A 14,624-nucleotide genomic window follows, 5' to 3' on the forward strand; every position below is an offset into this window, starting at 1 on the left:
GGAGTGCTATGTTCAGTTTTGGGTCCCCCACTACAGAATGGATGTGGAGAAGTTGGAGAGAGTCCAGCATACAGCAACAAATGGCTAGGGGGCTGAAGGACATGACTTCTGAGGAAAGACTGGGAGAACTGGGCTTATTTAGTCTAGAGAAGGAGACAGAGGGGATTTAATAGCAGCCTTCAACTACCTGAAGGGGGGCTCAAAAGAGAATGGGGCTGGACTGCTCAAGTTGCAGCAAGGGACGTTCAGGTTAGCTAGTAGGAAAGCTGTTCTCACTACGAGGGTAGTAAAGCACCAGGGCAGGTTACCTACAGCGGTGGTGGAAGCTCCGTCCTTGGAGGTTTTCAAAACCCGGCGAGACAGCTTTGGCTAGGACGATGTAGTCGGGGCTGGTCCTGCTTTGAGCAGGGTCGGCCTAGACACCTCCTGAGGTCCCTTCCACCCCCCGCTTCGATTTTATGCCTTGAAGCAGGAGCCCGCGCGCCGCAGCTGAGCTGACACCGCTGCTCTCCAGCGCAGCTCCAGCCCCCGCCCCCCGCGCCCCAGGCAGTGTATAGACCCCGCCCCCTCACGGCAGCCGCGGTGGGCGGAGCTTGCTGCTGTTGCCGGAAGTGCGGGCGGCGAGCGGCCCTGCGTGATGCTGACCCTCGCTGGCTTCCGTCTGCGCTGCTGGGAGCGGAGCGGCGGCTGGGCCATGCCGAGGAAGGTGGGTCCCGCCGGCCGGGAGGGGGCGGCGGCTCGTATCTTGTCGGGGAAAGGAGCGAGCAGCGGCCCCGTGAGCGCGGGCAGAGACGGGGGCGTCACCATCGCCGTCCGCGCCAAGCCCGGCGCCCGGCTCAGCGCTGTCACAGGTGGGTCCGCCTCCGGCCCGGCCCGGCTTGGCTGTGAGGCAGGAAGCGACCCGTCTGCAGGCGGCGCCTTCCGCTGCTTCCGCCCCCGCGGGGAGCCAGGGCTTCGCTGAGGGAGAAGCAGCAGGGGGGGTCTCCGGGGGGGCGGGGGGGCTGGCGTCCTCCTGCTCTGCGCTGCGGGGGCGAGGCCCGCTGAGGTGCGGGTGGGCGGGGGCTCAACCGCTTCCTTTGGAAAGCGGCTGAACACACTTTTCCCTCGCAGCGCGTCTTGTGTTGGCTCGGGGCCGGGCTTTAATGAGAAGTGGGATTAAAATGATGCGAGAGCATTATATCACAATACATTATGTTTATCGTATTTATGTCTATGTACATATGTATGTATATTATTCATTATTATTCCTAATAATGAATAATAATAACATCTACCAGTTCACTTCCAGTTCTCTGAGACAAGCAGTGAGTGCAGGTTTGGACAGCCTGCCTACAAGGGCTGCCCTGCTCGTAGGCTTAAGTGCAAAAAGTCCTTTACCGCAGCGTTTCTCAACCTTTTAAGTAGCAAGTAGGAACTAACTTCTGCAGATTTTAACAAGTACCCTAACACTCAATTTTCCAGGGGATTTTATATTTACAGACTAATGTGTGCCATATGTATATGAGGCTATGATAGGACAGATGTCTGATCTGGTGTGGGTAGGGTTGCCACCTTTTACACCAGGGGTGCACAACTCAAGTATGTACCTGGGCTAGAGGTGATGTAGGCCAAAGCTAGGAGGGCTGAACCCAGTGCCGTGCAAAACAGCACGCCAAATCATTACTGGGGAATTTAAGGTGCCATGCAATGTGTGGTGCACCAAATCTTTTGCCATGGTACTGAGAGGAAAAGAGGGTGAGAGAGAGAGAAAGAGGAAGAGAGGGTGAGAGAGTGTTGGGGTACCCGTGTACCCCTGCCTGTGTCTCGCGTACCTCCAGGGGTACACGTATCACAGGTTGAGAAACTGCTTTACAGGATGGTGGTCCAACGGGTATCTGATAATGTAGTGTGGATTTGACTATCGCTAATGGATACTAGCGCATTGTCACAATACAGGTTATGATCATCAGAATGAGCTGTATAAAAAAACAACCACATTGCTACTCAGATTGTCTTCTCAAATTGTCATAGGAACGATTGACTTTTATAATGAAGAAGGACGGAAAGGAAAAGAAGTGTTGGGTCCTGATGTTAAGGGCCCGCTCTTCCCAGAAGGCGCAATCATTTGAGGAGCTAACTAGTCTTGCTGGTAAATGAGAAAAGCCAATGATGCAACTGAAGTGGATAGTTTTGATGCAGTTAGATGTTATGTGATCTGTTATCTAATACACTATTGAGAGGTTTTTATTTGGTCCTAAACAAAAAAAAAAATAGTTTCTAAAAATAGGAACCGTACGTTTTTAAAGTAGACCTTGTTGGGTGCCTTGATAAAACACTAACACTTTTTATTATAGATGTGACATCTGAGGCAGTAAGTGTAGCTATTGCTGCTCCTCCATCAGAAGGGGAGGCAAATGCAGAGCTGTGTCGCTACCTCTCCAAGGTTCTAGAGGTGAAGAAGAGTGAAGTTGTTTTAGATAAGGTACAATCCTTTATTTTTCCTCTTAGTTTTGTTCTGCTACAATTTGAATTCAGAATGTTAAAATTTACTCATATTAAATGGAGAAAACACTGTTTACATACAAGTCTCTTGCCTTCGATTCACCAGTATGGAGTTATTTTACAACATTTAAATCAGTTGTGGAAAGAGAATCCATGGCAAGTCTTTGAAATACTAATTCAGAGCAGCACCATTAGAAATAGTACAGAATTACCCACAGTTGCTTGCAGTGACCTAAATTGGGATTATTTCCTGCTATATTTTCTAAATTTGTATTTAATGTGTTCTGTGACTTTAAAAGATGTCTTTTCATATTAAATCCAACTTGGAAAATGGGAACATTTTGAACAGACCTATTTTGGTATTATTTTTGTTTTTATTTTAGAAGGTATTTCCATATTTGGCTATAGATCACTGCCACAGTTATTCATGTCACATTAGCGAATATAGTAGGTCGGGTTCTGTTTGACATCAGTGTTTCTGTGGAAACAATAGTAATACCTGAATTTATTATTACAGTAAAATCTTTGTTATCTGGCATCCCCAGGGTAAGGGGATTGCCAGTTATGTAAAAATTCCGGTTATCTGAAATAATCCGCATTTTTATTCTGGGCGCTGCACTTTAACAAGGACATGGATAAGCTTGAGAGTCCAGAGAAGGGCCCACCCGTATGATCAAAGACTTGAACAGCAAGCCAGCCATACGAGGAAAGGCTGAAGGACCTGGGACTCTTCAGCCTGAAAAAGAGAAGGCTGAGAGGGGACCTGGTAGCAGTTTACTGCTACATTAGGGGAGCATATCAAGGGCTTGGTGAACAGCTGTTCACCAGGGTACCGGAGGGAAAAACCAGGAGTGATGGCCACAGACTGTTTCAGACTCAACATTAGGAAAAATTTCTTCACAGTCAGGGTGTCCTGACTGTGGAATAAACTTCCTTCAGATGTGGTACAATCATCTACTCTGGAAATCTTCAAGAGGAGACTGGACAGTCACCTTGCTGGGGTCACTTGGCCCTAGTTGTCATTCCTGCTTGGTGCAGGGGGCTGGACCCGTTGATCTTCCGAGGTCCCTTCCAGCCTTGCAGTCTATGAATCTATGAAACCCTACAGGGGTTTTCAGATAACGTGGGGATGGGGAGGGCGTGGAAGCCACACATGGAGCAGGGGCGGGGGAAGGAAGGGGTAGCAGTGACAGTGCAGGGTGCAAGCTTTTCTACCCCTTGTGTCCGGCTGGCCAACTGGCCGGTCAGTAATTCCAGTTAATAAAATTTCTGGTTACTTAAATGCCAGATAAAGATTTTACTGTACATTGCCTAATTAAACATTAGGAAAAAAATTTAATTGCAACTCGTGATTAAAGTCAGTTTTCTCCAATACATCTGTTTTCTTGCAGGTCTTATATCTGGACACTGACAGTTTGACTTCCTTGTTTAGATAAATATGAGAATGAAGATTAAAGTTAATTATCTTGTTAAAATAAGTCTTAAATCTTAATGCTTTTTATCCGGTAGACTGCATTATGGAAGGTGTTTTTTCCTTTGTAGATGCCCGAAGGGTAGAAATAACTCCTTTCATGTCATAAAAGGACATGAAAAGTCACAGTTCTACTACCCCAAAAGTTGTCCTTTTATACAAGATGACAGCAACAGTAAATGGAAATTTTTGGAGACTAGAACAGTTTATATCTTGTTTGATGGTGGCATATTTGTCCCTATATTAAATGTAAAAGTGGGTTGAAGTAGGGTCCATTTACTAAACACATTTGTTTATGATGCCCATGAAAATAGGGAGATTTTGGGGATGTATGTCTTATTTTTCTATGTTGATCATGTATTTTATGCCAGTTTAGAAAACAACAGCACCTGCCATTAGGTAAAATGCTCAGTGCATTGAATGTGAAAGATTGACCAACAGAAAATCTGAGATTTATTTTAGCTTTGCTGCTGGTTGAACAAACCACTTCATGTCTCTCATTTTATCCAATCTATAAAATGGGGATAATACTTGATTACCTACTTCATAAGGATGCTTAGGTTTAATTTGCTTATCCTAGCATACGCGCTAAGTAGAGTCAGGTATATTGATCAGCATTGTTCACCCTTGTCCAGTCATTTCTGCTAATTCTAATCTAACTAGGGGTGCACTGATGGAGATTTTTGCGGCCAATACTGATAGCCAATTTTTAAGGAGGCATATTGGCCGATACTGATCTGATTTCTGATACCCAGACCAGCAGCATGGAGAGCTGCCTCCAGCTGGTAAGTCTGATGTGGTGGGAAGGGATTGGGGGTGCAGATCAAGGCCCCTCTGGTGAGGAAGGGTGTGGGGCTGGGCCAGGGGCTGGGGAAAGCGCTGCCCAGCCGGGGTGAGGTGGGCACAGCACGGAGCTGTGGCTTGTCTGGGTGGGATGGGGGGCGGAGCAGCTCCCACCACTGTGCACCACTTGTCTGGGAGCCACTGGTTCTGCAGTTCATCTGCCATACTCGCCTGCTCATGTGGCAGCTCCCACTACTGCTCCCACTGCTTGGGCGGGGGGGCAGGGCATGTGCCCCCAGTTCTGTGTGGGGTGGGCTGGGGCTGCGCCAAGTTCTTTCCAGCGGGATGGGCTGCAGCCACACATTCACCGTAGCCCCTTCCCAGCACAGCCCTGCCCTGCCCTGCCAGGAAGAGCTTGGTGCAGCCCTGGCCCCACACAGATCCAGGGACACATGCCCCGCCCCCCCTCCCTTCCAGATAAGTGGCGGAAGCCTTGGGAGCTGCTGCACAAGTAGGTGAGTGCCGGATGAGGCACTGGACTAGTGGATTACAGATGAGTGGCATGCAGTGGCGAGAGCTGCCCCTCCCCCCTTGCAGCCCCCAAATGAGCCACAGCTCTGTGCTGCGCCCACTCCGCCCCAGCTGGACAGTGCTTGTCCCAGCCCCACACCCTTCCTCATCATGGGGTCCTTGATCTACCCCCCAGCCCTTTCCCTCCCCTCCCACCACACCAGACTTATCAGCTGGAGGCAGCTCTCCATGCTGTGCTCCTTGCTGCCTGTGCTGCACTGTGGCTGCATGCACGCACAGGCCATTTATTGGCCAAATTATCAGCCTGATAGGGCCGATTTCCGATACAGTAAATTTTCTTTAGATCTGTGCCAATCTGATACCAGACCAATGTATCAGTGCACCTCTAAATCTGACATTTAGGGGCCCAGATATCTTATCCTGGTGACAGTCGTTCTGAATTGTGCCTGACTGCTGAGCAGTTTTATTTAACTTATGACTTCCAACCAGACCTACATCCTCTGGATATAAGAACCCGTTACTGTTTGGTTGTTGCTGCTTAGAATTCTGTCTTCCTTGTCCTTGGCACTGTTGTGTTATAAATTCTCACATGAAGCTCCAAGTTGTAGTTCAGGGGTGGCCAACCTGTGGCACGAGTGCCAGAAGTGGGATAGGCAGCCTCTGTATGTGGCTAACTACAGATCATGGAAGGAACAGACAGCAGAGCAGCAGATCAAACAAAGAAATAGGATAAGAGTGTCTTTTGGGCAGGGTGTGGACCAATTGGTGGCACACCTGCCAGAGGAGTTGGCTCCCACAGTTGTAGTTGATCCAGTCAAAAATATGATTATGGGAGTATAGCAGCAAGAGTATAACTCAAATGGACAAGCAGTGTAAAAATTTAGAAGGAATCTTCATACTAAAACTGTCTTGGCAATGTGTTTGTTTCACGTGATTGCTTTTTAGTTTTACAGCATTCTGTATTTGCCCCAACTGCTCTGAAACCTGCCTTCTTTATGTATAGTGGTTTTGCTAATAATGGTTGGAATTTCATTGACGTAATTTCACATGACAATTGCTTACGGACATCCAGCTTATTTTCCCCATTTTATAATATGTGGTTCCTTTTCCCTGTTTTTGACACTGATCAACCAGAAAACTCAGCTGAAAAGTAACAAATTATGTGCATGCATTGTCTCCATAGGACAAAAATATCAGCCAAGTATAGATTCATAGATTGTGATGCTGGAAAGGACCTCAGAAGATCATCGGGTCCAGCCCCCTGCACCAAACAGGAAAGACAACTGGGTAGTAAATAATGTGTAGTACCAAAATATAAATTCAGTTGGTCTCTGTGTGAGCCCTCTATAGAGATATACAGGTTTCTCTTGCCAACTGCTAGGGTTAGGTTCCTGAAAGTTCCCATGGTTGGCAAAACTGTGGTTGGCAGGACAAAAGGCTTATGGCAAAAATGACAGGTGGCAAGCCGATGCACGGCCACAGAAAACCACGGTTACTCAAAGCTGTATATCATGGTAGCCAAAATGGTATATAGAATATTAAGCATGAATACTCAAAACTATGGTTGGCAAAACCGCGGTTGGCGAGGGAAACCTGTATTGCTGAACTTTGGGAATTTCTTCTTCCTTATTTCCCTTTCCAGTCCTTGGAAAGGAACCTGTTGAGGCATGCTTCATTTGCAGCCTCTATGCTATGTTAAAAAATGTAGCAGCTTCACACACCACTCCCTCCCGCCTAGAAAAATAAATTTAAAAAAAGTAAAAAAAAAAAATACCTAATGACAATAGTGGCTGACTGGCCCTATTCGGAATCATTAACCCAGAAAAAACACCTATTTCTGTGGGTAAGTGGATTTTTAAGACTCCTATTAAGACTATGGCCTGCCTGTAGCTCTGTAGAAAATCCTGAGACAGGAGTAGGACTGGGATTTGTAGCTTGTAATTAAATTCACACGTTCATGTAATAGTACAATCTCAATTTATCATGTAGACTTAAGTTGCTTTGGAAGAGTAGTTCTGCAATCCTTGCTTAATTGTATGTGTCAGCCTGCTACTTTGGGAGTTACGCTTCTTGCTTGAAGCCTAGAAATCAGAATAAACAGGTGCTACAATGAAGAAAATGTATTCATCAGTAACTTTCATGCCTTGTTTCTGATATCAGTCCATCTTGCCTAGAGGACTCTGGGGATTTGTGGCTGCTAAACATTTGTGGCCCTCCAGCCACTATTTAGAATATTTGGTGCCATCAGAGTCCCAGCAGTTGTTTTTTCCCCCTAAGTTTCAGGAACTCTAGTGGCAATTTATGTGCTACAAAACTGTTACTCTGTGCAGACAACATCCTAGGGTTACTGATGAACAGCTTTCTTTTGCTACTGTTAGTTCTAGTTACTATAGTACCACTGAAATAATGCCAATATTGGGGGTACAAAAAGTTTTTAAAATGTGTATTTTTGAAGTAAGAAATGATTCTCTGAATTATCTATTTTTGTGTTTGAAACAGGGTGCTAAATCACGTGAAAAAGTGGTGAAGATCTTGGTATCAATGACGCCAGATGAGGTTTTAGAGAAACTGAAAAAAGAAGCTTCCAGCTGACCTAAACAAAATCAGGAAATGGAACTTTGTGTTTTGGTAAACCATTTTTTTTTTTTTTTTTTTTTTACTAGAAAAAGGGGGGACACTTTTAAATAAGAGATCATGCAGAAACAGGCTATGGGTAACTTAGGACAAACAGACTCCAATATCTACAATACACAGACTCTCCTGGTGATACATATTAAAACGTTTTTTGCCAATCTATTCTGTACTGAAAGCTTTCTTTGAAATAATCCTACAAAAGACCTGAAGCTTGTACTCATTTGCAGCAAGACCCATTCTTGGCTGACACAGTGCAGCCTGGCTCTTTTGGGGCTTACTTTTTCAGTTAGCTTCATAATAATGCCCTACATGTGCATCTAGTCTTGTTGTTCAGATCTTCAACAACTGAGAAGATCTTTGTTCTCCAAAAGCCACAATCTTCCTGTAGCTGAAACAATAATTTTGGGACTCTCCTGAAATTAGTGGTGTGTATCTGGTATTGAGGCACCGTCTGCTCATGTCACCTGGGTATTTTTCCCCCCTTGGAAATACTCCTATCATTGAGTCTTGCCCACTTTTCCTCATCCCTAAACAGTTTAGTTTTGATTTTGAATGCAGGTGTAATTATTTGTTTAAAAAACATAGAAGGCTAAATTGACAGGCCTTGGAATGATGTCAAGAGAAATGTCAGGGAAGAATCTAGATGTCAAAGAATGTTTAGGGTCCATTCTACCCTTACTGTACCTCTGCAAATACAAAATAATAACTTTGCAGAGGATTGATGCTGGTTAGCTGGACATGGAATTCTCTCTCAAATAAGTAACACAAAAATCAAGAAGACCTGCAACAAGAATTTGACCTGGTATAATGTAAGTGGCGTTGCCATAAGTAGTGGCACCAGCTATGTTTTTTGCCTTGTGGTTGTCATTGCGTAGATTTTTGTCAGTTAACTTGGTCTCTGCAGTTTCCTGTTACTGTAATGTAAAATAAACTGGTTTTATAATTGTAATGTCTAAAATAAAATGAACTGGTATAAAAAGTCCATTGAGGTTCTGTATCTTCTACTGGAACAAAAACTTATCTCAAATATAAAAACAGTATTAAAATTACTTTAGCTGCATGTAATGCAGCTGCTTCTCTTGTACTTCTGTTTCCATGGTCCAAAACTGTCCTTAGGAGTCCCTGTTCCCTTCCATTTTCAGTAGTGTAAAAACAATTTGTGACGTATGTTATCAGTACAGACCCTGGTTTTCTTTGTTTAAAAACACAAATTCTCTGATTTAAAACCCCAAAATGTGCAATTAAAATGAAACACCACTCTGTATGTGTGTATCAGTTGAACACAATGTTTTATTGATATATTTGCAAATTTTAAACAATTTGGCAGCCTACCAGTGCCTCAATCACTATAATAAAATAAATTCTAAGTACCTATACATTTTGGCATTTGAGTTTGGGTTTTTTATCATGGAAAATCAGAGCCCCCCCTGCCCCTTTAGCTCACCAGGGTGCAGGTCCAGGCCCTCCTCACAAGTCTCAGCAAGCCCCCAGCCCTGCTGATGCTCCTCACTTCCCACCCACAGACCCCTGGGCCCTGCTGGTGCCCCTCACTCCCTGCCCAGGGTCTGCAGCCCCCTGCCTCCTGCAGCAGTGCCTGAGCCCTGGTTACCACCCACAGGAGGCAGCAGCTGCTGTGGAAGAACAAAGCACAGAGCCTGGCACCCCCTCCCCCACACGGGGCACAGATGGAGCCTGTCCTCATGGGGGAGGCAGTGTTGTTTGCGGGCTGTCCATTATGGGCTTGGGCTCCCTGCCTTGCTACCCTCCCCCCGGGTCTTCCACGACCCAGCAAGTGGGACCTGGTGGAGCAGGGCCAGGCTTGGAAGCTCACTATTGCTGCTGAGAGCTCTGTGCCATTGCAAGGCGCCCCCTACCTGCCCAGCAGCAGTGAGGGGCACAACTCTGTGCCGCCACCCCTGCTGCTGCCAGGTGGGTAGAGGATGCCTCGCCATGGCAGCACAGAGTTCCCAGCAGCAGCAGTGAGCCACCGCCCTCCACTCTGCCCTGCATAGGCCTCGGGGAAAGGGCACTAGGGCAGGGAGCCTGCAGCCCACCCCTGCCCCTGCGTACAAATCTGCGGGGGCATCTGCCCCTGCTTCCCTCCCAGGAGTTTGCACAGTGGAGGAGAGCCAGACCCCCACCTCTGCCCCTCTAGATGAGCTGCCTGCAGCACCATCCCACATCCCAGCTGGGCTCTAGGTTGCACATTACCCCAGGCCCCATGCACCACCCAGGCTGGGCACCAGCCCCAGCCTTGCCCAACTCCCTCCCTCCCTTATTATGGGGGCCACAATTCCATGCCCCCACCCCCTGTGCAATCAGACTTACCTGCAGAGGCTGCTCTCCAGGCTGCCTGTTGGCCATGTGCATGTGTACATACACATAGCGCCCCTGCTTGGGTGCCCTCCTCCCACTGCCCCCAGCCCCTTCCAGGCTGGCCCACCATTTCCTGTGTTTTTCTTAAAATGAGAACATCTGTGTTTTTAGCATGGTTTTTCCATGGCATGCAGAAAACATGGATCCCTGGTTATCAGTGGCTCTTATCAGGAAGACAAACCCATCAAGGTGATCTTTCTGATCTTCATACATAGGCGACGTGGGGGGGTGGAGGGGGCACATGCCCCTCCTCCTGAGATTGGCCCTTGCTAGCCAGGGAGTGGAGGCTCCGAGTCGAGCGCTGGCCGGTACCCCGCCGCTGAGATTGGCACCAGCCGGCACTGAGAAGCACTGCCAGCACTTCTGTTTTTGCTGCCGGTGCTGCAATTGGCTGCTAGGGAACACCCCCCATCCCAACTGGTTGTCAATCAGCCACTGGTACCCCCCCAGAATCTGCAGGTGTCAGTCGCTCGTGTTTTCATACATTATAATCTTTGCTCTTTACTTCTGCCTGGTAATAGGGCCTGTACATTGTCTGTAATGATTAATATAGTAAGTTTTTCTTCTAGGTTCTTAGGCTGCACACTGCCTCACAACATGCATCTCCTTACTTCCAGTTATGAATTCCAGCCTTAAAAATATACTCATTTTGATTGAGAGTACTTTCTCCTAAGCACAGTACCACCCTCATTCTCAGCTTTGTACTGTTTTCTCACTGTTCCCATTTTTTTGTCCAGCAGAGGGATACTGTGTCTTGCAAAGGATGTTGAGACAGATAAAAGAGGAAAGTAAAAACTGGATGTATTTTTTGACATTGCCTAAGACTAGCAAAGAAACCATACTCCTTTGTTCCATTTGGAGTATTCATTGGGCATGTCAACATCTGCTGACTGTTAAATAGGAAGAGAGAGAAGTTAATGGGTATTTTTACCCCCAAATACGTTACAGGCAAGTACCCGAGTACCAGGTATGGAAGGGGAAACACTTACCCAAAGCAGGAGAACCCTACATTATTTAGTTATTTTTTGGATATATGCATTTCTGTGAGAGGATCTCCAAAGTGGCTGTGTAATTACAAAGACTAATGGAAGATTTCTTAGGCAAGTAAAATCCACCATTATGCCGAGCTTCACTCTAACACATTATGCTTTTCTACCATATTACGCTCTAAAAACTGGTCAGTCTTGGAAGGAGATGAAAAGGGTGTATGCCCTGTGATGAAATTGCCTTTTGAGAACTCTCCATTTATATCTTTGGCAAACATACATCTCCCTCTGAGAGTAATATTCTGCCACAAGATCTTCTCTGGCTTCTGCTTCAGAGTCCATTTTTTCCAGAGTTATTCAAGCTGATAGTTTTATCTAGATCACTTCTTTCTGGTCAGTCTGGCTCTGACTTACAATGTTAGGGTGTGTTAGGTCCTATGCTATTCAGTGTATCCAGGAGGGGTCTGACTTGCTGTCATGTAGATCACTGCCATCAGTGGAGAAGATTTTCTGGGGCAAACATGATGCTTCCCTCCTTGCTGTCTCATTTTCCCCCTTTGTATACAAAAGTTATTGCACTGAATTACATAATATTGATTCTCCTTTGCATACTGCATTTTTGCATGCTGTGCACTTTGCAAAGCTATATTCTTTTTTTTAGAAGCTTTTCCAGTGTGTGTTGTAGTGCAGCACTTGAAAATCCATGCGTTAATTCAGCTAGATTATTACATGAGACTTTTCCTACAAGTGAATAACAAATTAGCTTGATTTTGTGTTTGCGTGAAGAGGATTTTAATCCTGCAAGCAGTCAGTCAGGGTGTTACAAAAACATGGCCAACAGTCCCTGAGCTAGCAGTTTTAGTGAGGTATAGAATCATACTTTCCTTTTTTGAACAACCCATTTTTTTAAATACTTGTGATGCCAGCTGCTTGCTTTCCCTTGCTCATATCAAACATGCAGTCAGATGTTCAAATCTCTCTCATTTTAAGTAGGGGGACTACTCATGTGCTTACAGTAAGGCATGTGCTTAAGGAAGGAGTCAAATGACTCACCTAATTTGTTGTTTGGCAACTTTCTGATATTGCTTTAGAAATATGTATTTCTAACAACATCCTCCTCTAAAGGCTGGCCAACTGCTGCAGAGCTGTGTTTACATGCTAGTGAATACCAATTCACTGAAGTGCTATGCTAGCAGCATCATGACACAGACCTGCCTTCCCTTTCCTAGTGCTCTGTCTTCTATTCTGTTTGCTCTCCAGAATCGGTCGCTAAAGGGAGAAGGGGCAATTTCTAAACTGCATGAACATGCTGATTAAGGATATTTAATTACATGTATGATATCTGGTCTCTCTGTTTTTTTCCTTTTAAATCCAATCCATTTATCATTTATAATACATCTCTACCCTCCTACAGTCCTGTGTGTCTCTAGATCCCTATTCCCTCCACTTCATTCTAAATGATGCTGTATAATTGACAGCTTTGTCAATAACTGGCAGTGACAATTTACCAGAAAGAGTGGTTTAATATCTTCCTTCAGCCTCCAGGAAGATAGATGCACCTGATCTTTTTCCTCATTACTTTGCACTCCTCACCCTCATTATTTCTTCTCTCATACTGTTTATATGCATATGTACAATCTGAACCAGCTGAGACCCATTTTTTTATTCCAGCCTATTGTATTCCTCTCTTAATGTTTTTAACCTTTATCTCAGTGGGATGATTCATTGCCATATTAACCAGTGTAAAAATGTGCTACTCTCTTTCTCTCTGGAATCACAGTGCCTTACGGGTGTGTGAAGCATGTGCTGCTTACTCTGCTACCAAATGCAGTCACCTTTCAGAAAGCGCTGCTAATATCAATCCCCTTCACTGAGGCACTGTGAGCAATAACAGGACCATTTAAGAAATTAAACACTTGCTGTACCTGGGAGTTTGACTCTGCTGTGAGACTTCTGTGAATTGGTTTCCTTAGATCTTTTGTATTTAGTTGTTCAGGGACTCTTAAAAAGCCATGGAGAAACTTCCCCTTATATGGTCAATACCGTACTTAAGTCAGTGTTACTTTGTCTATATTTATATCCGTGCAAGAACTGAGACCTTGAGCTAATAGTTGTCTATGGGGAATGTTAAAGTAGTCTACTGTGGAGCAAGATACCAGACTACTGCAGTTTAAGGCTGTTTTTTTCACTACTATTGTTGGCCCAAATCAGGTAGGCAGAAAGGCTGCTACATTACCTTTTCTTATAGCAGCCAGTCACTACAAAAACATGCTTTTAAAGCAAAGATGTTCAGTAGGACAATTGGCAAAGATTTGTAAGATGAGAGAAGTTAAAAGGGCCAGAGCAGTGTTTTGTGATGCTCAAGTAAGGCACTTAAAAAGCTGCTCTGATGGAGTGACTGAGGGTCTAAAGGTGTAAATCTGATATAATTGTCTCTGTGTTGCTTACTTCCCATTATCTAGCAGTGGGGGAACATGTATGTGAGGGACCAGAGCACACTGTTCGCTGCCCCTGCTGATGTAATGAAGTCTGAGCAACGATTGCAAGCCAGCATTTCTAGAAAAAAAAACAATGCAAGTTGATTAGGCACCAAATGTGTCCTTCCTTTGAGGGCCACTATAAGTTTGAATATTTTAAAATTAATTCTAAAAAGCTCAATTTTTTTACTGGGCCCCTTGAGCATATCCTGAAACTTGTAAGGTCATCTGCTCCCCTGCTAGCGTTGGGAAGGGTTCTTGGGCAAGCTTGATAGCTACACCACCACACATGCTGATCTTTACCTTCCTCTGCACACATGCCTGCCTGCTCTCTTCACTTTCAGCCTTGCTGCTGCTGTTACAGGGCCTGCCAAGACACTGTAGCTCTTTCCATCCTATGCTTTCTTTTCTGCATTATTGGTGACGCTCATTCTCCTAAATGGTTCTATATTTCTCTGTTCACTTCCTAGGCTTTGCAAGGCTTTCTGTAGAGAAAAGAAGCAGTCTTCATGCTATATACTAGTGATCATTGCAAACAGAGGGCAGATCCATCCCTTTTGGAAGAGGCTTTGTAGCCCCTTGGCACTTGCTCTTTAATAAAATGCCTCCTCTGCCTTTAGTCATTCTGACAGCAATAATCCTGAGCAGCACATGTGAGGTCAGATTCCTGCTATAAGAAAAGCTGCTATTAGCTACTATGATGCACTTACTTCTCAGCAGAGAATTTTCTGCATTATTTTAGTAGATTCTCAGCAGCTGTATTACAGTGAAAGTGCAAGTCTGCTCTTAATAAGTCTGATAGATTTTCATTTTTCTCTTCAACACTATTATTGAGCCTGTCATTGGCTGAAAAAACATGAGCACTAATATTCACAGACTAGCAGG

At 45.2% G+C, this 14,624-nt stretch overlaps 1 protein-coding gene across 1 annotated transcript; it reads left to right on the forward strand.

The window, feature by feature from the left end:
- Window positions 1-611: 611 nt before the first annotated feature.
- Window positions 612-8,882, forward strand: C11H15orf40 (chromosome 11 C15orf40 homolog). The gene is made up of 3 exons (XM_014605936.2): window positions 612-851; window positions 2,334-2,461; window positions 7,766-8,882. Exons 1-3 carry the CDS (start codon window positions 638-640, stop codon window positions 7,856-7,858), a joined length of 435 nt encoding a protein of 144 aa, XP_014461422.1. The 5' UTR covers window positions 612-637; the 3' UTR covers window positions 7,859-8,882.
- Window positions 8,883-14,624: the final 5,742 nt, after the last annotated feature.

Source organism: Alligator mississippiensis, chromosome 11 (assembly GCF_030867095.1).
Source record: "Alligator mississippiensis isolate rAllMis1 chromosome 11, rAllMis1, whole genome shotgun sequence".
In the NCBI taxonomy this organism is placed as follows: Eukaryota; Metazoa; Chordata; order Crocodylia; family Alligatoridae; genus Alligator; species Alligator mississippiensis.